At 40.1% G+C, this 26485-nt stretch overlaps 1 protein-coding gene across 1 annotated transcript in view; it reads right to left on the bottom strand.

Moving 5' to 3' along the window:
• CPA6 (carboxypeptidase A6) overlaps positions 1 to 20940 on the bottom strand; it is a 76537-nt gene extending 55597 nt beyond the window's left edge. Inside the window, exon 1 of the mRNA XM_065831502.2 lies at positions 20625 to 20940. Coding sequence (XP_065687574.1) covers positions 20625 to 20722 — 98 coding nt within the window. The 5' untranslated portion in view covers positions 20723 to 20940. The remainder of the gene's footprint in view (positions 1 to 20624) is intronic.
• Positions 20941 to 26485: the final 5545 nt, after the last annotated feature.

The following is a 26485-nucleotide window of genomic DNA, read 5'->3' as shown; positions in this document are numbered from 1 at the left end:
AATACTGAATACAAATTGAAAAAACAAAATCAAACTGAAATAAATATTTCAGTGGCAATGAAATTTTTTATTCTCTGAAGACAGTTCCTGTAAGGCAGCTGCACCAGCCATTAATGCAATTATATTTTGCCATTTTCATAAGCTGCTTGAGAAATATTTTTTTCTCCACTAGATTAATGCTGTGTCAGTTACATAAAAAATCACTTCTGACTTAAGGGAATATTGAAGATACATGTTGCATAATTACGGTAACACTCCCTCAGCTTCTAGCAAAGTGCTGTGAATAGACAGAACAATTTTGTTGTATTGTGACAGTCTCATGAACAGGCCAGCCACAAAACTGAATCTGAATTGCTGAGAAGAGGTACTTTGTAAAAAGAATGACCTTCAGCCAGTATCTTGGCAAAGCACCTCTTGAATAGCTGTCTCACAGCCACGTTACAGGCCCAGGTCCGTTTCACATTGCGCTAGGCCACCCAACCCTATAAAGTCCATAACGAGAGGTGGTTATCTCAAGACTGTTCAGACTACCAAAGATACGAATCACCCTCTGGAAGTCCTCTCTCCATCATCTACACAGTGAAATACTTGAAGAAAAACCAATACAGTCTCAAGCACAATATAGTTAAGCTACTTTATCTTCTCTTATTTTGAGCTTTGCATACTGACCCAAGCACTCTGGACATTCTGACATGCTTCCTTGAATCAGCTGAGAATGGCTTTTATTCCTGTTCCTCATTAGCAAAAATAAATGCATATTTTTAAAATATGGATGACAAATAAGGATTAATAGACAATGAATCAATTAACAGTGCTTGGTGAGGTCATTTACCTAACCAAAGTGAGGTAAAATACTTCACCAAGGAATAAATGCCACCTGAATACTACAGCTGAATTTTGAGGCTGATACGTAATTTCTTGGCAATCTGTGTTTATGACTGTAAGAAGCAAGATTTATATTTCATATTTAAATAAGAAAACTGTCTCTTAATTTATATTCCAGAAGAAGTTGGTGTTCTTTTCTTTTTCGTTGTTGTTCCTATATAGTACATTGTTCTATTCAAGTCAATGGAGTGATACCTGCTTGCATAAACCCAGAATCTGGTCTTGAATTTTCACATCTGCTGACATCTGTGATGTGCAGTTGTTAGCACAAAATATTTATTGCAGGACGTTTATTGCCCCGAAATTTGTAAGTCCATTATTGGTAGTCATTTAAAAGATACCTACCCTACACGGGCAAATAAATCTCCCTACAATAGAAGCTCTTGCAGCAACATTTTAACCCTTTTTTTATGTTGATTGTATGGTTAGAATGTAATATCCAATAAAGCCACTAACACCAAGGTCCTCCCCGTGATACCACAAGGTTCACTGAGCTGAAGCACACTGGAATAACAGTGTACACCTGAAACAACATTCGACAACGATGACAATTTCAGGTGAGCAGGAAATGATGGGAGATTCCAGAAACTTCCCCGTTCTGCATGGAGAGAAAATTAAAACTTTTCTGTTTTAAATCCAACAGAAGGACTCAGCAGCCCAGAAGACCATGGATATGAGCCAGGCAGTGTGTGAAAACTCCTGTTCAGGTGCCTGGTCTCAAGGATAGAGTGAAGGGAGTTCACCATGTCATAGGAACAACCTCAGTACTGTGTATTTCAAGGACTTTTGTTTGTTTGTTGTCACTGTTCAGTTTTAGTTTGAAACTTACCATCACAGACTGTTCCTCTGTGGCAGAAAGGGGCTCTGGATTGGGAATGATCCGCATTAACACAGTCTGCAAGAAATATGGAGTAACAGTCTTCTAACCTCATAAAAGAGGCTGTAGCAAGATTAGTGATAACTAGTGATGATTAGGTTATACTATGAATGTTGGACTAAGGCAAATTACTTTTAGTCTGTTCCTAGCAGATCCATATAGCTGTGTGTAACATGGCAATTAAGTATTTCATACAGCCTGTTAATACAGGCATAAACTGCTTGTAGTGAGTGCTGCAATAAAGCTGTTCAGATCTGCCCATTTGCCCAAGCAAAAAAAAAAAACAAAACAAAGGTCTACTTTTAGATCTCATTATTCACATTTCTCTCATCTAGCACATTTAGCATTTTGATTTTGTGAAAATGGTGAAAAGTCAAGCTGGTCTTTTCTAAATCCTTTTCCGGTAAGGATAAACCTTTGCAAGCTGTACAGGAAAATAAATTCCACATCACGTGCTTTTTATTATCTTTTTATAGGAACAGCAAAGGTGATGTTATTAAATCTTATTAGTATCCTAAATTGCACCAATATAATATCAATATTAAAATTAATAAATATTAGATTTTAAAATATTTTTTTTTCAATAGTAGTAAGTTTCCAAGCTTTTTAATATCACTCAATTGCAAAACAGCACACAGTGAAAGTGGACAATACAAGGAAGAAGCTGGGTAAGGCACTTTCCGCACAACAACAAGGAACTACTGAAAAACGTGGAAGTAAAAGGAGAAAGGCAGTGAATTTTTCTGTTTGCTTTTTGTAAATAGAAAGGTCTGAGGTAGAACTTTAGTTTAAGGACTACAACCTTGAACATTAAGAAACACATAGTGAATGACTGAATGTATAAAGAAGTACTAAATGAGTAACTACCACAGCACTGATCTTGTGAGGTGTCCAGCACACTTTCCCTTTCCTTTCCCTTTCCTTAATACCTCGAGTACTTTAATTTCCTTAAATACTTCTTGAGGTGCTTCTGGAAGACATATGCAATATAAATTTGCTTTGAGATTCTTTGAATGATAGCATGGGTCAGAAGGTCATAATCTTTTTTATCAGAGCGTCTCAAGTCATACATTATATTTACCAAAGGTACTATAACTACTGGAGGGCATTTTTTCCTACAGAAGACCACTGTCTTTGAGGGTCTATATTCTATACTACTGCTTACTGTAAGCTTTTTTTCCCACTAAAACCCATGACATCAACACATGAGCTACAACCCATCCTGTTTTCTGGTGAGCAAAGTTACACCTTCAGACTTCCATCATAATTGAGGTAAATCCTGATTTGCCAATAACTACTTAGAGCATTTAGTTATTTCCAGAGAAATAATAAGAAAGAAGTTAACCTATTTACCTTTCAGAAGATTTTTTGTTTAATATATTAAACATCTATGCTGTCTCTTTTTTGGGGTCAGTGAAAGCCTGGGAAAACTCCCCCAGAAATTTCTGTTCTGTTGAAGGCCAATTTCATCAAGAAACACCCAGAGTAACTTTTGTTTTTACCAGCTCTGCTTGACAGATGTTTTCTGCCTACAGGGGCACTATGTTACACAAGTTTTGAGATTTGAATGCTATCAAAGTCAGCACATGCTTAAATGTGTAAAATAAGCTTTCTCAGTCCTACATGAGATTCTTATGTGAAATATTACAGTTTTAAGCAAGTGCCAATGAAGCTGAAGCACTCCTCTTCAAAACTTCTCCATAAAATATTTTAATGATCCAGCTATGTACGAACATAGTTTTCTAAAGGTCTTTTGCAAAACTATAAATTCTCTGTTCTTATAGATTTCAGAATCTCATGCCACTAGTCTAACTTTTAAAATTAAGTGCTGTAAAAGTTTAACTACTAATTCTGACGAGTTTAGCTTCTTTCCTCTTCTCAGTATTCATGTTTAGCCATTTTTGAGTAACATAAATGTCAGCCTTAAATTAGGAAGTACTTTGTCTGAACCAAAAGTGATAGATTTTACTAAGTGACTTCATAGATCTTAGAGGATTAGTTCCATAGATAAACTGAGCAGATGCCTAATTCCCTGAGTAGATGAATATTTGGGTGCTATTTGCCCGCAGGAAGCCTGGTAATCTGCTAGGGCTTGATAGAGTTTGCCGCAGCAGTAAATGGCATCCTGGTGCTGTGTTATGACCGTTGTAAATGACTGCGCTCTCACGCATGACCAGATAAATACAGTATAATACAGAAATGCTCCAGATCACAGCTTCTCATTTGCTGTCACTTTGGATGTGAAAGTGAAGAGATTCCTGATGCTTTAAGTCTCCTTAATGCTCACACTTAACGAGCAACACTTAAAACTTGCCTTTGGGCATCTTCTAAAGAACAGAGTAGCTGCTGACTCCTCTTGTCCCACTGCTGCTCACAGTGAAAACACCGGAAGAAGCACAAGCTCTTTTATTTATGCTCCCTTTGGTACAAATATTATAAGTGAAACTATTTTAACGGTTTTTAGGTCAGTTTAATAGCATACTTAGTAATATGGAAATATGTTTTAATATCAGATTTTTAAAGATTTAAAACTTGCTCTGTGGCCCATCACTGGTCTAAGGTTAGAGGGCAGCAGTGGTTTCTAAATGAGCACTAAATTGGAAGAGAAGTGGGAGCATCATTATCCCAAGAGCAGAGAGGGTACTGAAGAAGACAGAGGCAGTGAGGGGAAAGGTTGGTGATGGGGCTCAGCAGGAAGAGACGTGAAGAAGTAGAAAATAGGAATCTGGACATGAAAAGGTGGGCAGTCAGAGGCAATGGCATAAAGACAGGACTTTTTATGTCTTTATAGCGAATACAACTGGGGAAGAACATCTGTTTATAGAGGTTAGAAGGCATTTGTATGAAAATACTTGACTGTCACTCAGCAGAACATACCGGTGTTTAATGGTTTTCTGGGGTGCAGGAGAAGTCAGTGCTGCCTGTGATAAATAGCACACAGAGCCAGGGCGGAGTGCCAACCGCAGTCCCCGGGGCTCGCGCTTCTCTGCTGTCCCAGTCAGTGCTGAGTTTGAGTATTCAAACAGTTTGTGCAGGGAAGTGTAAAGAATTATGACTACAGGAAAACAAAGGCATTATCTACTGGTTTTGCGCATATAGGTTCACAGTGGAGACTCATTTTCCATGACATTTCAGATTACCAGACATTCTTGATGGCATCATCTGAGCAGAAAAGAAAAAAAAAAAAGGTAATATTTAACACCAGTATGAATATAACTGGCTCCATGGCTCCACAAGGCCTGACGATGTGATGGTCCCGGACCATTCAGGAGAGCAGATATGTTGTATCCACATTGAAGTGTCATCTGTAGGGGCAAGAGTTCTAGGAAGCTGTAATCAATACACAAATGGAATGGATTAAGAATGAACTGTCTCAATTCCTCTGTTTCCTAGCTCACTACATTTGAAACTGATCCTCCTTTTAAGCAATTTAATGTTTCTACTAGGGTTTAATATCCAAGAAATATTCTTTTTCTCCCTAACAGCAGCTTCCATCTACTTCTAAAAGCAGTAGGGGGCTTCTCTGCAGAATACTTTAGATCAAGATACACATAAATGAGACTATTTACAATCTGTGTTTCAGATGACATGCCTAGACCTCATTTTCCCAACTGACAAACACAATTCCTCCAGCTGACTTCCTCCAGTAATAGATTTATGAGAATCAAGACCAATATCAAGCTAGAAACTATTATTTAAACTTCAGACTCATTTTAGTAAATTAAGCAATTGCGAAGTTTTGTGAGAAATCAACGGATGCATTAATGGTCTTGTGGTTGGGAAATCTTCTAATAGCTTCTTTTGAATGTCTGTAAGTGTAGAAGTTTGGGTGACGCACAAGAATATTCGGGGTTGTAATTCTTGTAGTTCAGTAAATTTGTCCCAGTCCTTAGAAAACCAACCAGAAATGCATATTTAGAGGCTTAGAGGAGCCCTAAAGACAAGGGCTGAGTGTCATGTTCTACCTGTGTGGAGATCCTCTCAAAAGAGTAGGGAGAGGAATAAGCCAAAGCATTAAATGTTAAAGCTCCTGTGACCAGGAACACATGGGAGTCCAGACAGCCCATCATCAGCTAAAGCATGTGGCAAACTCAAAGGCCCAATTTAAAGTTGGCAATATAAAGTCTGTGTAGACTGCCAAAGAACCAGATGTCCCACGCCTGGAAGACTCTACTGACTTTTTGCTTGTGGGTCCTGTGATTGATATCCCACAAGGACAACATAGAACATCATTTACAATCTGATGTGAGGTACCATGGTCACTGGCATACATAAGAGATCTTGGCATTTTTCTCCAGCAATTGAATAGATAACTAAAAAGTCCAATAATAACGTGACAGTGTAATTCATCTAATTTAAAGGAACATTTAAGTTATATGCTTGAAGAAAAAGTGTGACTTAAAAAACATTATTTGAGCAGACAATTAATGCACTAGGGCTTGGGAGCCCCTTCTTTTACCAAGAAAAAAAAATATAATCTGATTTTGAGGAGCTTGGCTAAGGAAAAAAGGCAGAGCTCTTATTAGATGCTACACTTTTTGTTTCCACGCAGGTAAAAAAGAAGGCTTAATGGTCTGAACTGATACTAGTGAAAACCTCACTTACTCTCTGGTAATCACTCTTCCCTTGAATTACGAAGCATTCATTTCTGGCTGAATTCTGATTTAATTGCAGTAACTCCATCTAAACTGCCCTGCAGTACCTTGGCTGCCCTCCCAAAACACTAACTGGCAAAGCAGCAACTCTGCATTTTTAAAGTTCAAGATGTGCTTATAGCTGAGTTATGGCTTGGACTATTCATGCTGAATGTGACGCGATGAGTTTGGCTCTTCTACTGGGAGAAGGCACAGAAGATGGTGAAAGGGCTGTTGGAAAAGCTCGGCCACTGACACAGCAAAGCCCATTAATCCGCCACGTACCACGCTCAGAGCTGGAGCCCTGTGGCCTTTCTGGTAGCAAGCAGATGTTATAGGCTCTGCCCTAACAACCTACAGCTGATTTCCTCAGACATGCCTTTACATTTGTTTATTGGTTGCTAAAAAGCATGTACCACGCTGGTTATTTGTTAAACATCAATCTGGAATCTGCTTTGCTAAACCAAGAAAAAGCACAAATGCAGACATCTTCTTTAACTATTATGTCTTTGCCACTGAAATACCAAACTCTCAATTTGAGATTTTTTTTTTGTCATTCATTATGTTTAGACAATTCACTGCTGTGCTGTTAGAAGAAAACACCCCTTGCTGCAAAATCTGGATTTAGGAAACATGGTGCAAACATGTTCTGCCTAACAGCAGGCAGACAGCAAATGCCTGGGGCATTCTGTAATTGTCCTGGGAATATGGTTTCTAAAACATTTCAGATTTATTACTGTAATTTTCATCAGATACCTGATACAGTAAACGTTTCTAAAGGTTTTATAGTTTTTATCTTAAAAAGACAGATTGTTTAGTCTACCTTACTGAATGACATCATGCTATCTGTACTTTCTTTATGAAAGACAGTTACCTTTGTGTGTGTTGCTTTGACTTAACAGGTTTGGAGGTATAATGGATGCCTTTCCCATTTCAGAAACATCAATGCATACATTTCTGTGAATGTGTAAAAACATACATATAATTTCTAGTGAAAAGGGACACTGCTATCAACTTCATCCAGGATGTGTTACCTTGGGTTGAAATGAATGGGGTAGGTAATGTCTCCTGGAGCTATCTTTTACAACTTCCTGCTTGCTTGTCTCTTTACGTTTTCCAACTCTCACATCCAAAAAACTACTAACAGCAAGCAAATAAACCAAGAAAGTCCAAAGAGATATAGGAGAACAAGATACCGAGTTCAGAGGCTGTCAGTAGAGTCTTGCACTCGGGTATCAGCTGTTTCTCAGCCTTGCTCATAACAACTCGACACAGTGGAAAACGGAGCTTTGTCTCTTAATAACTGATGAAAACTATCAGTTTATTTCATGAATGCAATTTAGGTCATTTCCTGCTACCATAATTCACAAAAACAAACAAAATGCCAGAGAGCTGCTGTCTCCTTAAACAAATCATCTCCATGCATACTTATAAGCAATTTTGTACAGCATTTGTTGCCTTCTGTCCAACTGAAAACAAATCCCTAAATTGAACATGTTCATACTAATAAAAAATTGTTAAGCTTATTTTCACCAGTATAAGACTGCTATTTATCATACTGGCTGGGTCCACTGCCTAAAAGAACTGAATTAGACCTGAAACTCCTGTTACTTGGTTATACTGCAGACACAAGACAACAAAGACCTGGAGTTATCTGCTGATCCAGCAAGTGGTAAAATGCCGGTCCCTCCCCAGAACGCTTCTGCAGGGCAATCACAATGAGACATGAGGACAACGAAGCAGACACAGGGGGTGAGAACAGAGAGGCAGGTTTTTACACAGCAGGCTGTAATCTCAGCCCAGCACCTGCACAGCCAGCAAAAGGAAAAGTCCTTTGAAAACGACAACTGAGAAACTACGTACAGAGGCCTTCTGTGAAAGAACTTTTGATGCCAAATGCTATTTCCATCAGGGAGCTGTTGCTTGCCAAGATATGTCCCCCAAGCATCGTTTTCACTAAAAATCTGCTTCTGCTGCTGTAGCACACAGTGATTTTATCAGATAGAGCCTCTCATGTGCTCACTTCCCATCTAAAGGTAAAATGCCGGAGCGAGGGAAGAGAAAGATTTGGTTGGTCTGTTTAATTTTGCCGAGTTTTTGGTAGATAAATGGACCAGCAGAGCAAGATTAAATTTCACCTGAAGAAATACAGAATGTTTCTATTGTCTTCTTTTATCTTGAGTGGACAAATTTTGAAACCTGTGATCAATATTGAACCTCAGCCTTGCTCTATATTTTGTCCTAGAAGAGGCCAGCTACTTTGATATGCCTGAAGGAATGGGTTTTAGCAAAATTACAAATGGAAGGGGTTTTTTTTGGAAATTGACAGCACCAATACATGTCCACTAAATACTAAAATCAGAACCTACATACACAGCTGTGTTCTTTTTTTTGGTTAATTTTTTAAAAATCCAGCTAGAATCACATTATCTCCTTTTATGCAAATATGCACTTACAATTTAAATTGTATTTTTTACATTGTACGCTGAGATAAATTGATAAAATGAATTAATTTTCATTTGCAATTATTTCAATCTATAAAGCTGTGATATGCAAAATATGTGCACACTGAGCTACACTTGATATGTTATGTGAATTAATACCACCCAAATTTAGAGCTGTACAAAACCATTAAATTGTCAGCTCCATATTTCTGTAGCTTCTTTCTTGTTATATTTTTTTTTGTGCCCAGTTATCCTTACAAAAAGTTTAATGGAAAATAGAGCTGGCATATTACATGGCTAGGAATCAACTGCCAAAAGCTTCAATTATGCAAGAGGCAATGCAATATATGATGTGATACTTTGCATTCACATCAGAATTTCTTTTGTTTTGGTTTTTTTCCATCTCGAATGAAAAATTTATCTTTTTGTTGTACTTCCATTTTTCTTTTGTAAAACAGAGAGTGGAGTGACCTAAGCCATAGATCAAGACAACATGAGTCCAAAACAGTAAACGCCTCTTGGCTTTGGCTGCCATGCTCACCCCACAGGCAACATTTCCTTCACTTAATCCCTATCATTAAGACAACTCTTACTTCTTTCACCATAAACTTGAATTTTTAACTCCTCCATCCCTGTTTCACATGAGTAATAATTAAGTTTAAAACAACAAAATGCTCCAGGCGATGGGGACACAAGTCTTGAACGCACTGAAGAGTGTTTGGTGCCCTCGCACTGAGAGCAAACTTCCTTGTTTTATGAGCAAGTTGCCCCTGCTAAAAGCAAGCATCTGCCTGTTCCTCATAGACAACAGATCCCAGTCTTCTTCTGACATTACTTCATTGTATGACATCTGGTGTTCTATAGTCATGCAGTTTAAAAATAAATACTCTGCATGCAATTTGATAGCTTAAAAAATATTACCTTAAATCTGCCCATTTATTTATTCTTGTAAGCAGCAAAATTCTCTATACAACAGCTAATTTAAGAATTCCTTCATTTTGAAGTTTGTGCTATTTTTTATCGTGAAAAAAGTAACATTTTCCAGTGGAGCAGAGGGACTGTTAGTTGCTAAACACACCCCAGTGAGATCCCTGCACTTTCCTCCTGCATAAAGTCCTTTTTTTGTTCTGTTAATTTGATACTTTTTAACAGAAATATTATTTAGCATTTTAATTGGCCATACATCAAGATAGCTACTCCATCATTAAGACTGTATTTCATTAGCTCTAACATGAGAACTGAAATCTGATATAGACCCATGACCTGCAGAATAAACTTTTGAAGTGTTGTATGGTGCTTCCCTCAGTTAATTATGGCACTTCAAAGTAAATACACCTGAATATTAGAAACCTGTTTCTTAAGACACTCTTGTCCTCTAACCACGCAGGGAAATGCATCTTGCCTCCTATTTGCTTCTTTTTTTATTTGTTTTTCCATTATAACTGTGCAGCCTGCAGCCGGCGTGACTTGCTGCAGGCTCCGCAAGTAAATGCCTTCTAATTCAAAGACCACCCCCAGTGCAGTTGCCATACATAAAAGCTCACACGTATTTTTTCAGCAAAGATAATGCACACTGGATGAAAGAAAAACAATGCAGAAAGATCAGATTTCACAGAGCACAGTGTGGATCCCTCGTTCTCTACAATTCTGTAAGCCTGAACTGATTCATGGCACTGTCTCACTGTCTGCAAATTGGTAGGCCTGATCTGGTCTGACAAGGTAAATCTTCAGGTCTTCTCTCTCTTACAGTTTAATTCAGCAGAAGCAAAAGATCAGGTTTTTCTGGTCCCTGGACCCCTTCACCCATCATTCCTCAGTGGAGATTCTATACTATTTGGAGAGGTTGCCCCTCATAAAAAGGAGACATAAGGCTTAATTCACCTTAAACACTGGTCTATACTGACTCTTTACTGTGTAGGAGACTGGCTTTACTTCACTTTTCCAACACCTTCCAGACACTTAAGCTAATTAATCTTTCTGTTGTTTTGTGCTGTTTTCCTATCTGTTTGTGTGTGATGTGTGCTGATCATCACAAATCATTCTCTGCTTTGGTCAGGCAGTGGCAGCATGTGCTGACTCCATATTTCTTAGGTGCCTTTTTGTCCATCACTCAGCATTGGGCCAAAACATGTCAGTTATCTTATGAGGAAGAGATGGTAGGTCAAAGGAAAGCGCGATGAACACAGGAAAAAAGACACGTTGGTGGGCTGCGTGCTACCCACTGGCTATGGACTAAACATACAGGAAAGAGAGGGGCCTGGGTGCAATGGTGAGATGGATGGTCCTAAAGACTCCAGGTCTGTGACACCTGCTAACATGCTTCTGAACTGCAAAAGCACTTGAACTCACTGGACACCTATTTCCTAATTTGATATACATTTTTGGCAGGTGAGGACAGATGTTAAGGCCTTCAAAGACATAACTACCTCATGCAACAAAGAGTATACACCATAGAGGGAGGAAAGACTGAAGCCCCTCATCCCTTCCTCACCAAATCTGAGCCTGTGATACTCATGTTTCTGTCTCCATGTCTTCTCAGAACCATTCGCCAAGGGTAGATCAGTGCCTTTGTCATGTGTGTGTCTGACAGAGGTTGATGACGTCAATCAGGTGACGTTTCTTTGCCTGAGGCCTCTAAAATATATGATACACCAAATGTGCTCACATACTGCATAGCCCATGCCAGGAAGACTGAAGGTGAAACGACTTCATTTTTCACAAAGAAGGCAAATTACTTCACTGTTATGTTCTATTAACTATCCCCATATATATTTTCAAGCATTGTCACTACCATAGGCAGATGGATTGGGGATCCAGCCTGTTGATAATGGAGTAAGATAAAGACACGACAAGCTCTTTGTGACACAGGGTATGTTCACACTGTGTACTGCTGGCTCTTTGTGACACAGGGTATGTTCACAATGTGTACTGCTGGCAAAGACACGAGCTCATTCTGCTGAGACACTCAGCTTATTAGCCCAGACTTGGCAGTGTGCTTAAATGGTGAGTCTTGTTATTTGGTACAAATGTCAGGCAGAGTATGTTCTTGACTTCTTGTCCTATTCAGTTCAAGTGAAGCCAAGGTTTATTTCCCTGTTGAAAACGCACTGTGGCAAAAAAGGCACAGCTCTTAATATAACATCCTTATTTAAATGTCTTCCCTGTTTCCTTGACAAATACAGTTGTTTGCTTGACATCAACCTATTTAATAAATATAGAGATTACTGTTCTGTAGAGACTATCACGTTAGTCTTGTTTGTTACACAAAGGACTTACAGCTTCTTCAGATATCAGGAAGGATGAAGTTCCCTTGTTTCAAAAACCCACATGTGATGATGGCTAGTATCAAGGTTAACTTTTTTTGCACTTTTAGGAAGGTGCTTCTTGGAAAATAAGCATTCCACTATTCTCTCTGTGAGCCTGAAACATTCTTTTGAAATTGCTTCATTGCCATTGGTCTGGAGAGGAATCTGGCAGTCGTGACCGATCAGGAAGCCAAATTCTGCCGAGGTAAAACCACAGTGTGCTCCTTGGAGTTCACACCTGGAATTAACTGGTTTCAGACAACTATCTCCAGTGCAGATGGGCACAGGGAGACTGAGAGGCTTGAGGTACGCAGGCAGGTACCAAAAAAACAGCCATTCCCACCCCTTCCCTGTGCCAGCCCTAACACTGCAGAGGCTCTGCAGCAGCCAGATCACAGCCTGGCAAGCTGAAAGTTAGTTTAGAAAAAAAAAAAAGTGCTTTTTTTTTTTCCTCCTGGAGTTGGCTCGCTGTAGGCAGAGGAGTGCCAGTCCCTGAGCAGGGGCTGCACATCTGGAGCAGCAGGAGCATGACTGCTTGCCATGGCAGCAGCTGGCCGTGAGCAGGGTTTGGCTGTATCGCTGCCCTGCAGCCTTAGAGTATCATCTGGTGGTAATCTTGGTAGGTGTACAGGAGAGTAAATCAAAGAGTGCACCAGTTTTTCATCAGGCCTGCTAAAGTAATTTCTCACATCTGTCCTCGAGGCTTGACTTTCTTTCAAGGTCCTATCCCATACTCATATAATCCAGTGTCTGACTTAAATGCATTAACCTGTTCATTTATTTCAGCTAAGTTAATACCTTCAGTGCTTTGGGAGAAAACAAATGAAAATGGTCTAAACATTCACATTTAAAATCCATCTACAGGATGTAGTTTTATCATGTATGCTACCTGTCTGTCAAAAAAAGAAGAAGTTTTCTAGTCTTCTGACCTAAGCAGCTGTTATGTTGTTTTGTATTTAAGATGTGCCACCCTTTATACTGCTTACCTGAGGTTCTTAAACCTATAGGATACTGTAATCATGAGTCATTATACAAATGCAAGACAAAAATCTAAATTTAAAATTAAAAAAGCCTCTTTTTCTCTGAGCTGACCATGAGGTGCTGCAAACTGTATCTTTACTCTCCTGAGGTACCCGATACATGATATAGCAAACAGTAAGCTTTTCTTAGAACAACCTTACTGTAATAAACCATCTACAAACAGCACTTTCAAAGACCTGCTTTGATAGCCTCCCCTGCACAAAGGCCTTAACTGAGCTGCAGAACATAAAGAAAATAAAAAATGCTTTGATTTGAGAAGATACTGGTATCCTTGTCCTCCTGGGTGATGTGCAATGCCTGGCTTCTAGTTCCATAACAAAGCAGTGAGGTCCTTGGCCTTCCTCCTCAATTGGTTAGCTCAAAAGGTGCAAAGTATCAGAAAGAATGGAATGTATTGTCCCCATCCATTTGTTGGTCCAAATACCTTTTCAATTCAGAGTACTTTGGCCCACCTACCCTTTGGTGCTTTGCACAAAAAGCAGTTTTATGGTTTTCTTTGCAGATACCTTCCTTACAATCAGTGTCTGTTAAACATCTGATTCTGATCTATCGAGGTATAAACTAGTAGCACCCTTAAAATCTATGCACTTTTGCCGTAACACCAGTATCAAATCAGAACTGCATCTTTCTATTCAACCATAAGAACAAAGCCTTTAAATCAGAATCAAAATGTACTGAAAGAGAATAGGATTGGGCTTAATTGTCTCCAGAAGTTTGCTGACTGTAGGTCTATTCCTGCAAATCTGAGACCAGCAAAAGTCCTGTTAAGTTTTGGAAGGAGTTTGGCCTGCAGCAGGGTTTTTAGAGAGCAGTCTAATGTACAATTATAATTATTGGTTCTCATTTTGCAACTAAACCTGCTTATCATTGTAAATAGAATGGAGAGTACAGGATCAACTGAAGGTTGTTTTCTGCATGAAAAATAATATTTATAGCATGAATATGTAAACTAGTTGGGCAGAGGACAGTAACAATACTGTTTAACTTTTTTTTCTGTGTAGAGGGTCAAACTGCAGGAAAATTCTACTTATCTCCTGCCTGTCCACAAAACAAATCATACTGCTTGAAGAGTAAAAATACTGAATGATGAACTACACTGCCTGTTTTCAGTTTTTACTGCTATATGCACACTCACAGCAGGTTTTGCTTGCAAGACTACTGAACAGATGCCCAATATACGATAAAAATATCTGTCTCTTTCTCGACTTTTGCATGAACATGGTGCACCCATTAAATACTACATCCTAAAATAGCAGAGGGAGTACAATTTCTGTTATGTATTCAGAGGTACAATCAAGGAGAAAAGATAAGTGAAGGACAGTTCTGCAAAACAGAGATGACAGAGTTTACCTCCTGGAGATAGAGAGAAATGATTAATGGCGGCCATTCACCTTCAACTGGATAGAGCAATAAACGTTTCCTACGGCATTTTGACCATGTAAGGCCATTTCAGACATAAGGATGACATTTTTACAGATATAGAATTTCAGGAGACCTTGCGATTCTGTGTATTATGCAGTGTGGGATACAGTCCCGTGCAGCGTATGAAATGAAGAGTTCTCTACAAATTATAAGCAATGTATTCAAGAAAAACAGATTTTTAGCTTCCCTTTTGCAAATTTGCTCCTTCCAGAACTGTGATTTTCCTTCTGGACTACAAGTAAGTTCTACTGTCTTTCGTGTGAATTACATAGTTTAGATTCCCATTGTTTTTAATAAGAGAAAGTATGTATGTAATTACTCTAGTATCTTGTCCCCTGTTAAGTGCTTGTTAAGCTCCCGTAGAAAATATTCAGAGTTGAAAACATCATTTTAAGAAGCTCACAAGTGACTCTGAATTCACAGCAGCAGCAGCTGGAAGTGGACGTAGTGTGGAAGTGGGAGCTTTGGAGTTCACTGCAACCAGTACCAGATACTCTGGGAAAAGTGTATTTCTTTGACCGCTTATTTCCATGAAACAGTGAAAGTCGGTGGATTCAAAGTGGAAGCTTTAGACTGAGAGTTTAGATGGATATTATATGTGAATAATTTTTTTCTTTTAAAGTATTTTTGTCTTAGTACACCTTAAATGTATCCTGTTGTTTTTTTTGTTTCAGAGCATAACTATTGGAGTCAAAACCAAGCCTGAACATGAATTTTCTTTAATAATATGCTACCTTCCCATTCATAACATATATACTTTTAAAAACAAGGAAAGCATAAATGTGTACTGGAATTGGCTTTGCACTTCCCAAAGACTTATTCTTACTGGAAGACCATAGATTGCACCTAATATAGGAAACGTAGGAAAAGCTCAGAGCTCCCATTTATGGGTGCAAATTTTGCCCATGTCCTGATTTTTTGAAGTCTTTCCTTACTCCCCCTGCTCTCTGCCCCTCTCTTCCACCTGCAGAGGCCAGACAGGAACCACACCACCATCCAGTGGCATCCCAAGCTGGACAAGTGTGGGACCAGGCTCTCATGGTGACGTGAACCTGGATATCGGTTTAGACACAGCCATAATGAACATGGAACCTCCTTGCCTGCCATTCACTTTGCCTGTGCCATGTGGGTGTGCACTCTTGTTCTAATTTGTTGGGTTTTTTTTTCTTTTAAATTAAAAAAGGGAAAGAAAGAGCAACTGAAACACTTCATATTTCTTATTTATAATGAGGAGGGCAGAGACATTTTAAAAGGTAAATTTAACATGTCTGGACTTAGAGGAGAAAAAGAATAAAAACTTGGCAGTTATAGTTTTTTCCTCTTGCAGAACATCAAGAATATTGCGCAGGGGGAATATCAGGTGATGAGAAAACACAAAATTAAGAGTTGCGGTGTTGGGATGAGAAAGGGTATAGAGGTGCCAGAGTTGTTGATTTCACTGATCTGTGCTCTTTTCAGGAACCAGTAGTGCTTTGATTACTTTTGAAAACAGGATACTTAAAATTGTTTGTGCTAGAGAGCTCACAGCCTTTTACCTTTTAGAAGCTTCCTGACACCATCCAGAGAAGTACTAAGTATGGATTCCATCTGAATTAATATTATTGACTTTGATCTAATGCTGGTGGTGTGCTTTCCAAATGCTTTTTTTGCCAGTTGTATGACATTTTACTTTGACTTGGGGGTGGGGAAGGAGAGCCAAGCAGCAGAGAGAAAGAACATTTTTTAGACAGCAAAGCAGATCTTGTAGTCCCTGATTAAAACATTTGGAAAAAATCTGCAGAGAGGAACAGCACAGAAGGAGTTCTTTTCCACTTCTCAATTCCCTCAGCAACTATTTTTTGTCACACTCCCATGTGTTTTTTCCATGAGACAGAACAATTCTCAGCTATTGTGCGTAAGGTATTTTGGGATCAGAGGCACTTAGCTGTGGTATGTAGAGATATTAATGGGCATTAAAATACTTGAAATTCGCTGAATGCTCTCAGATTTGATATCTGTGCTTATCTACATGAACAGTTGGTTTATGCAGTTTTCAGGATGTGATGTCCCAGTGGTTGCAGCATATTATATCTAGGATTACAGAAGATTTATTTACTGTTTTCAGTTTCCTTGTTATCCACCTCAACATCACTCCCAGATCATTTTATGCGGTTGTTACACGATAATGTAAGAATGCACTTTAGCCTTCACCTGACCAAGACAAATGACAATTACCTGCAGCACTGCAACCCACAGAAGAATAACATTTTGGAGGAGTTAACATCTTGATCAAATATTTTACAAAAAACCTCCAGCAAAAACCTTAGGGAAGACTGGCCAAGATTTTTCAGGATTTGCCTGCATTTGATTATTTGAGGTGAGAGCAGAAGTGAGATGAAGCACGTTTCTGAAAAGGCTTTGGAAGAATGGGAAGTGGACAGAAAATGTGCAGGTGGAGGTCGATGAGCTAGAGTAAAAAGATCTTAGTAGTGATTTTTGAAGAACAAACGAGAGAGATGCTTTTTGTCCTAAGAAATCTTGACCTGCTAATCGGAAGCCATCCCCTTCTTCAAAGGATTCCTAAGAGCAGGAAGATTGCTGCATTTGGTCAAAAAAAAGCCACAAACAAGTCCACTTGCTCCAGCTCCCTACAATGGAAATCTGTCAAAAGACAATTACCCAAGGAAGAGTAACAAGGCAAAAGTGTATGATATTACCACTAAGCACTCTCCCAACCCACAGTTACTTTCAACTCAGTGGTCCTCTTGGGCTGGATGTCATTTCAGTAGCATCCCTAGTAACTCTCTCTCCAATGGACCTGTCAAGACCCCCTGAATCCTTGTAAAAATTTCACATCCTTCAGCAAGGATTTCCACAGCTCTCAGACCTGTGGGGTGAAGAAGTTTCTTTTCAACTTGGCTCCTACTAGATTCAGTTTATGCCTCCTACTTACTGTAACTGTAAGAAACAGTGAGCAGTTGATCTCTGCCCACCACCTCCATGTCACTCAAAGCTTGCAGACATGGTACACCCTAAATTGGTTCTATTAGAGACCAGAGTCCTAGCTTACTTGGTCATTTCAGGCACTTGAATTGTTCCATATATTTCATTATTCCTGTTGACCCTGTTTGAACCTCTGGTAATGGCCTCCTGGCAAATATTCCTTAATATACCGTATCTACTCTCTCCAGACCCTCATGTGTTCTCCCCTTGTCAAACTCACAAGCCTTTGAACAGAGCACACAAATGGGAGAAGGAAAAACATGTGTATGAGATTATAGTTTTGAGTTTGCTGTGAGGTGGCTGATTAGCAGTGTCTTTTAGAGGCAAAGGCAGTAGCTCCGAGCTCCTCTGGAGCTCCTGGAGGCACAAGTGCACAGATGCGGGTTGAACTCCTGCGCGTTGTGTGAGGCAGCAGAAGACAAATACACCTGTGCCTCAGTCTTTGCAAGAACTCAGTTGGCATGAGAGCCGCTGCCTCTTTGCTCAGGCTTCCCAACTGTCTGTTGATTTCCCAAAGGTATCTGGAACAGATTTGCTTAAAGATGTGTCTGTACGGCATACCTGCCCTGCTCTGAATGCAGTTTGGAGAAGTTAGTTTTGAGAAACATGTGCAATGCCAATTAATTGTCTTAGGTCCGAGTTCTCAGCTAAAGAGCTACAATTGCTCTGTACTTTCTAGTGCTGGCCTGGGTTTATAAGAAGTGTTTCACATTGCTTTATTTGTTCTTTTTTTTTTTTTTCTCTCATCCTTTTGCCCTGACTATGTCTTTCACCTCTATGATACAGCTTCTGACATGATAGAAACAACTAGGACTGAGACACATTTTCTAGCACAAAATGAAGTCAGATGGTTGGGATACCTCTTTCAATGATGAACATCAGAAAACTATATTCACCTCCTGACTTTCTTGAAAAAAGTCCCTAACAAACAAGTTTTCCCTCTGGGTGAAGACTGGGTTCAATAGTGACAGCTATACCTGCTCAACAACTTCTAATCAATTGCACACACAGAGGAAATTAAATGATCCTGCCCAGGACATTGGGCTAATGACAGATGCCTCAGAAGGGAAAAGACATATTCGAAATTCTCAAGAAACCTTCATCCTGCTTCAAACTAATTTTTCATCATCTTTTATTGACACAAATAATGCCAGAACAGCAGAAATGGAAAATACTAGTAGAGTGGGAAAAATATCAGGTTATTTTTCCAGTTTGCATTACACATGTGGTACACATTCTGGTTTGTGTTACAAATGTGACCACATTTTCAGCAAGGCTTGTAAAGGTATCTTGGCCCCCTACCACAATTGTCTATGGACCAAGAGTTTTTAAAATGAACTCTAGCTCCTTTTCTGATTAGTGATTTTTGTTGTGCTTGCCCAAATTCTGGAAGCTGATGAGAAGACTAATTTTTCTGGGCTAGACTCTACACAAAAGCTTCTAGGACAAGGATCAACAGGGAAAGGTCGTGTGGGTCTGTCACACATCACCTAGAGCACATAAAATTCTTAAACAACAAAATTATTTTAAAACTTTAAGAAAATCAGTGAATTGTGTTAATGAGTAGAGATATAATACTTGAATCTGCATGCATTTTCTTCTATTTTGATGGACTTGATTATAGATTGACAATCTTACTTAAACCTAGAGGATATTAAAATGCGTATTTTGATGTCTCACACACCTATTATTAAATAGCTTATGTAAATAATATTCAGAAAAAGTGATGTACCAATACTGGGAATTTGTTTTTCATCTCAATGTCATCTGGAAGCAAATTGAATACAATCTTGATTTTTAAAAAATTGGGTCTTCCTGAGATCACGACTGTGCAATGGGCTGCAGACAGAGAGAACAGTGCTCCTGCACAAAACTTATGATGGGACCCTGGCTTTGGAGGACAGTTTAGTTTTCTGTCCTGTTCCTTTCTAGCACTGCCAGGAGGGCTCCTGACTGGGGTGGATGGTTTGGTTTCACACTGCAGATCAATACTGGGACCCGAGGACCTGAACAGAGATGGAGAAACAGCTGTCAATTGTTTAACTACTTTCTATCACTAATAGTAACCCAGTGGTGAATGGCTTCATATCACATTACCAAATCCTTGAAGCTCAGGGAATGTTTTTTTAAACTTCACTTTGGTAGCGGAATTTACATGCCTGGCTTGGCTACTTTAAAAAAATAAAAAGAATAATAGAGCTCCTCCTTCCACAGGGAAGTGTGCTTATCCTGAAGAATTTGCTGGTCAGTTTGAATGAATTTTGTACTATATGTGAAAAGATGCTACTGGTATCTCTAATGCTCTCGTGTTTGGCTGATTTCTCATTTACACCATAAATCTTTTGCAGATACTATTTTGTTAAATACTTGCTAAAAGCAAAGTCTCTAAACTAGGCAAGAAGAACACACACTTCAGAGGGAAAGCCTAGTAATGATACTACGGTTTACCTTTTACTACTACTTAATTCAGTCTTTCCCTTTCTAACACATATTTTAACTTCAAATGGGAAACAAACAAAAAAAGGAAAGAAAAAAGCTTGAAATACATGTAAAAGTTTTCGTTTGCTTACTGTTAAGGTTAATTAGGTTCCCTTACTGTTTGGGGTTTTTTTTTGCATTCAGTAGATTGCACATTGCCTAGCTTTTTTAAAAAAAACAACACTATCAAGTTCTACTAAATACGCCTCACAAAGGAAAATACAAACCTTCATTCATTTCAGAGCACGGTGAAGCCTCTAAAACTTTTTCCCCCCTGTATAGTCGCAGTTTCTCTTTCTACAAGGACACTAAAAGTTTGTTGGTTTTGTTTTGTTTTGTTTTTACTTCAGTGTAGCATCCCTCCTATTGCTATCAGAGACTCAGAGCATCTATGGCAAGAAAGTGCCGGAGCGCGAATGGAAAGAAGCAAACAAACAGATCAGGAGCGGGAAGAAAAGCCTGAACACGCACAGACGAGCGGTTCTCGCTGGCGGTGCTGGGGAAACGAGCGGAGGGAGCGCGGCTGCGGGCAGAGCGGGGCGGCGGGCGGACTTACCCGGCGTAGCGGCCGCGGTGGCCGCGGAGCGGCAGCGCAGCCTGGAGGCAGAGCAGACAAAGGGGCAGGAGCCCGGCGGGGCGCCCGCGGAGCGGCATGGTAGGGACCCTGCAGCCACCGCCGCCCCAGGTGGCGGCTGCCGCGCACACAAAGCCGGCGCGGAGGCGGGAGCCGGGAGGAGCGGGGCGGTCGGAGGTGTCGCCGGAGGTGTCGCCGGTCGCCAGCGGCGAGGGGAGAAAGTCTGGGGAAGACGTCGCCCGCAAGCCGCGCCGCGCCTGGGCATGGGGACGGGACGGGGCGGGGAGATGCCCGCCCGCCGGGGAGGGCTGGGGGGTGCGCGGCCCCGCCGCCGCCCGGCCCTGGGCGGGGGGTGCGGGGGCTGGCAAGGGCCGGGTGGCGGCGAGCAGCCCCCCGCGGGCACCGCGGCTCCGTCGGGGCTGTGGGGAACCGGCGTGCCGCGGGTGGGCTTCGACTGCAGGTGCTGCGGGAAGGCAGCCGGCCAGGGGCCGGTTAACACGCGGTAAGGGGCATCAGCGGGGATTAGCGCCGTGACTTTCCCCGTTGGGCAAAAGAGTCTGATGCGAGGGCAGAGATACACCGCCACAGAACATCAGCGGTGGCGAGTCCCTTAGGAAACACGAAAGAAGGAGAGAGTGGGATTTCAAGTTACCAGCGCTGGCCAAAAGTCTCAGGCCTGAGTAATCGAAAGAGGAAGACAGGCTGCTATTGAAATAAATAAAATAAAATAAAATAAAATAAAATAAAATAAAATAAAATAAAATAAAATAAAATTTCAGCTTTTTTTTTTTTTTTTTTTAAACTGGGAATTTGCTGTCTCTTTTCCACACTGGTGAGGGTGAAAGACCAACATAAAGAAAATGGAGTGAATTTTGTTGCAAATAATTGTAGTTTATAGAAAACATATGAAGTACTTGTTAAAGGTAAAAATATAACGCCAATATTGAAAAAAACTGGTAGCCCCTTTGATACTTTTATGTTGACTTTCATTACAAAAGAGCAAAAAGTGCTTAAATAATTACTTTCTCGGCCTCTCAGAGGAAAAACGAGTGGGCTGTAGACAAATAAAACCAGCTGACATTTGACCATGTGTGAGAACTACTGTAAATCCCTGCTAATGTATCAGAGGCAGAGGGAACTTTAAAAAGGACTGTATTAAACCACACACACTTCATATTCTGTGGCTGAAAGGTAAGTGAACATTTTCCTTTGTTTCTTCTGTGCTGGCACCAAATCTGACAGTAGTTGTGTGATAGTCTGGAGATCGAAAAGACTTGGTCCAGGGCAGGATTATTCCCTTCTGTTTGGTTACTGGTGCTCTCTCCCTTGAGCTGCCCATTCCCCCATAACATATCCTGCTTAAAAACACAAATTCACTTCTGATCAGGCTACATAGAGCTGAATTTGTGTGTGTGCCTATACACAGATGTGTTCAGCATAAGATGGTGTACATCTCATGTTGAAAACACTTTCCATGTTCTGCAGGCAAAACCCAAAACCTTTTCTTCAAGTCTTCAGTCTTGTAATAAGTGCCACTTTAAGTTTAAATACACCTATTTAATAGAAGCTCTACTGTATGTTCAGAGGTGACTTCAAAGGTTAAGAGTCAGCTGTCACAAAGTTGAGTAACTGACTTTTGGAGGGCACGAGTATGATATTGGAACAAAACCCACTGCTTTATTTCACATGCTATTTGTGGTCACTGGTCTTACTAGGTATCCTTGCTACATCTGAAGTGCATCAGGTAATACACCAATTTATTGAAATGTTTGCAAAATATAGTTTGCCTATTATTCTAAAATATTTGCTTTCAGGATGAAAACCTGGCTCCATTGGAGTTAGGGAGAATTTTACTATTGGCTTCTGTTTGCAAAATAGTTTGGCTACTATTCTAAAATTTTTACTTTCAAGATAAAAACTTGGCTCCATGGGAGTTAGGGAGAATTTTATTATGGGCTTCTTTGGCTCCAGATTTCAGTCTTAAATCCCACCCTTTTGCAACATTCGTTCAAAGTAAAATGCAAGAAGATATGAGAAAGTAATGGAGGTCAAGCACCGAAACCAAATGGTAAAGAAAAATAACAGAATGTGGAGCACTCAAAGAAAGCTATTGCTATCTTTGTTAATATGTAGTGCTGATTGGGGCTGGAGAAGGGTTAATTTTCTTCACGATAGCTAGTGTGGGGCTGTGGTTTGAATTTGTCCTGGAAATAGTGTTGATAACACAAGGACGTTTTAGTTACCACTGAGCAGTGCTCACATAGCATCAAAGCCTTTTCTGTTTCTCACACCACCCCAGCAGCGAGCAGGCTGGGGGTGCACAAGATGGGAGGGGACACAGCTGGGACAGCTGACCCGAAGTGACAAAAGGGATATTCCATACCATATGACGATATGCTCAGCATATAAAGTTGGGGGAAGAAGAAGGAAGGGTGGGATGTTTGGAGTGATGGTGTTTGTCTTCTCAAGCACCCAGTACACATGATGGAGCCCTGCTGCCCTGGAGATGGCTGAACACCCACCTGCCGATGGGAAGTAGTGAATGAATCCCTTGCTTTGCTTGTGTGTGTGGCTTTTGCTCTACTTATTAAACTGTCCTTATCTCAACCCATGAGTTTTCTCACTTTAACCCTTCTCATTCTCACCCGCATCGCACTGCAGGGGAGTGAGCGGGCAGCTGTGTGGGGCTTAGTTGCTGGCTGGAGTTAAACGGTGGCATGTGTACTACTTCTGTCTGTTTAAAATAAATTTTAAAATTAATTTTAAAATATATATTTAGAGCTGTGGAGATTCTGGAAAGAGAAATAGCTTAAAAAGTTTCAAAAATGTTTTTAACAGAGGTAGGGATAGTGAGGGGGATAAAGATCCCTTGATCTCTCTCTCTCCATCAGTTTAAATCGCAGAAGGCAATGGGGCAGACTGGAGGGAGGGCTGGAAGTCTGTCATGCTAGCAGCTAGGAAAGGATTAAAACACTGTAGTCAAGCCTGGGAGTTACATATGTATTAAGCCTACTTTCCAGACAATCTGGGGCTACAAATTGCACCCAGATAAGCAAAGGATTTTGGAGGAATAAAGTAAGAGTTTCTTTTCCTCCACTTCTTGGAGCTGAAAAGAGGAATTGCCAATACCAGGTTTCTGGTGTGCAGCTTTGTCTTGGAGGTGATGAAACTCTATGAAGGAGCAGGACAGAGAAGAATGGGATATGATTTCCCTCTTAATTAATGAAGATGGGGGATTTATCACAGTGTCCCAAACTTTACAAGGAGCACAGGCTGCTGAAACAGGCAATTCGACATGGCTTGAAAACATGAAACACTTCACTTGAATGGGCAGGCAGGCTACATTCGGTACCTGAACTTGAGAACATGTCATTAATTGCGAAGCCTGTAATTGTACAGAAGAGCAGAAAAAGAGAAATAGTTTCTTATAAGTACGTCTTACACCTTTGAGCGGTCCCAACTCTCACCTTCATGAGAAGGTTGCATTAGCCCGAATAAACAATCTTTGCTGTACATTTGTTAGAGCCATAATGGTTAAGAAACAGGAGTTTAAACAAGATTTATTTTGTTCTGGTTTAAATCATATCAGCTAATAATAAATTGGAAGAAGCGTTTTCATGCTGGCATTTATACTGCTATAACTAGTTAAAAAAGATTGTGATTGCTTGAGTGCAATGTCCTTTTCAAGATCTGGCCTCCATTTCTTTTAACAGACACAGAGACCTCGAGGGATAAAGGACAGCAAAAGTGATCCTGCTGATTCTGTGCTAGATTAGATTTGGGGTCTGAAAGAAAACAAAAGCAATACAATCCATGCATGAGTGCCATGGCTGAGTCAACTTTAACCACTTTGAGAAGTCAGGAGTGTTACTGTAGCAACAAAGAGCTGATAGCCCCAGGATTTACCCACTCCGAGAGCTGATTATTCAGGTTGTGCTGAGCTTTTTACTGTCAGGGACAAGCTGCTATTGGTACCTGAGCTAAACTGAAGTTAGCTGGGGTACTAGATCACTGCAGAGGCAAGACACTTAAGGTGTCTGTGCTTCTGAATGTGGGATTGCTACCTGCATACAGGAGCACATTCTTCTCCATCCCCACTCCCATCTCCTTTAAGCTGCTTCAGCCTCCGGCTCAGCCAGCTAACACAGCCCTGTGGTCCTTCCTGGCTCTGCTGGCAACTTGATGCTCAGGAGGGTGTCACCATCACGCTGCTTTCACTGCGGCCAAAGACATGGCAGCACAGGAAAGAATGAATGATCAGCTAGTTTTGTAACAACGAACCATGAGTGAGCATTGCCTTTGAGGGTATTCAGATGTAATTAGCTTTCTATTATATAATGAGTTACAAGTGTCTTTAAAAGGGATGAGTTTTGCAATTAAGAATCTTGGCACTCTGTCTTCAGCCTACTTGGGGATGCTGCATTACTTTAACTGACTTATTTTATTTGGACTTGTGTCAATGGCACTGAACTGCTAAAAAATTATTTAACTGAGTGAAAGAATGAAACTCTCTCACTTAAAGTATTTCCATCTTCTGCTACTATTCACAGAATCACAGAATCACAGAATCACAGAATCACAGAATATTAGGGACTGGAAGGACAGGAACACAGGTTAGTTGTTTGGATTTTTTTTTCTGTTTTGTAGAAATTAGAGACATTTAAATATGGATGTGCTTTAGAAGCAGCTAAAGGAAATTAGATGTGTAACAGACAAACCATGAACAGATCAACCTCCCACAGGAGTCTTTAGAAACCATGCTGATAGACACCGTCAGATGACAGTATTACAGCACCTGATGAATTCTGTTCCTTAGCATGGTTTTAGTCTCAAAGGCTGCCAAACTTGTGTTCATAGTTTTTTTATACATATGAAATTCCTTCTTAAAACTACCCATAGGAGAAAAAAAATTCTTTGAAGGATCCACAACAGGGAACATTGTGAAGAAAAGCTTGTTCTGTCTTGAGATTCTGCCTTAAGACACATGTGGCCACTTGGTTTTAAACTTTTGTCCAAGAATTCTGAAAAAAAGCATTGCTCATGACATTTCTCAAACTTTTTTTAAGTGAGAGATGTATATAACTGCATAAACAAATTGCAGTGTGACTGAATGTAGACCTTGTCTCAGATGTCTCTTTACCCTTGCTAGCACTCATAGAGAAAAAACATTAAAAACATTTTCTACATCTCAACCTAAAGGATTTTAATTTGAGTGAAAAATCAGCCTTCCATTAGGCAAGCAGTTTCTCTATCTTTTCTGTCCCGGTGCAAATTTCACACTGGGAAATATAAGGATGGCAATTTAAAATTTTCTTGCACCTCCTACATAAATGTGTATTTACTTTCTGTACAAATCATCTGTGTCTAGTAATACATTGAACTTGCACTGCACATTCCTCCAGCCCTCTCTGAACTTCTGTACTTTGCAGTCACTAAAGATGTCAGCCTTCCTCCAACTTCACATAACCAGTATTTTTGAGCTGTTTTGCAGACGGAGACTGTAAGATATGGGGAGGCTGAATTATTTGCCCCAGGTGAAACAGCAAGTCATTGGTAGCTGTAAATCTAGCATCTGAGTCTCCTGACAATAACCACTGGAGCACAGGCCATTAGTGAATTTGATTAGATTGTATTTTTAATTTAAAAGGCAAACATACTAGTTCCCAGACTCTCAAACTTGTCTGAGCATAGTCAGGCTCAGATACAGTTTCACTTCTTTTATTCTAAGGTGAGCAGCACATTAACAATGAAAGATTATGTTTAGTATCTAGCTTTAATATACACTTTACTTGCAATCTTTTGATACCTAGTAATGATTTTTTATAATGTTGAGAAGAAAGGAA

This window comes from Patagioenas fasciata, chromosome 2 (assembly GCF_037038585.1).
Source record: "Patagioenas fasciata isolate bPatFas1 chromosome 2, bPatFas1.hap1, whole genome shotgun sequence".
NCBI lineage: Eukaryota > Metazoa > Chordata > Aves > Columbiformes > Columbidae > Patagioenas > Patagioenas fasciata.
Note: the sequence above shows the minus strand (reverse complement) of the source record. Positions and strands in the feature narration are given on the sequence as shown.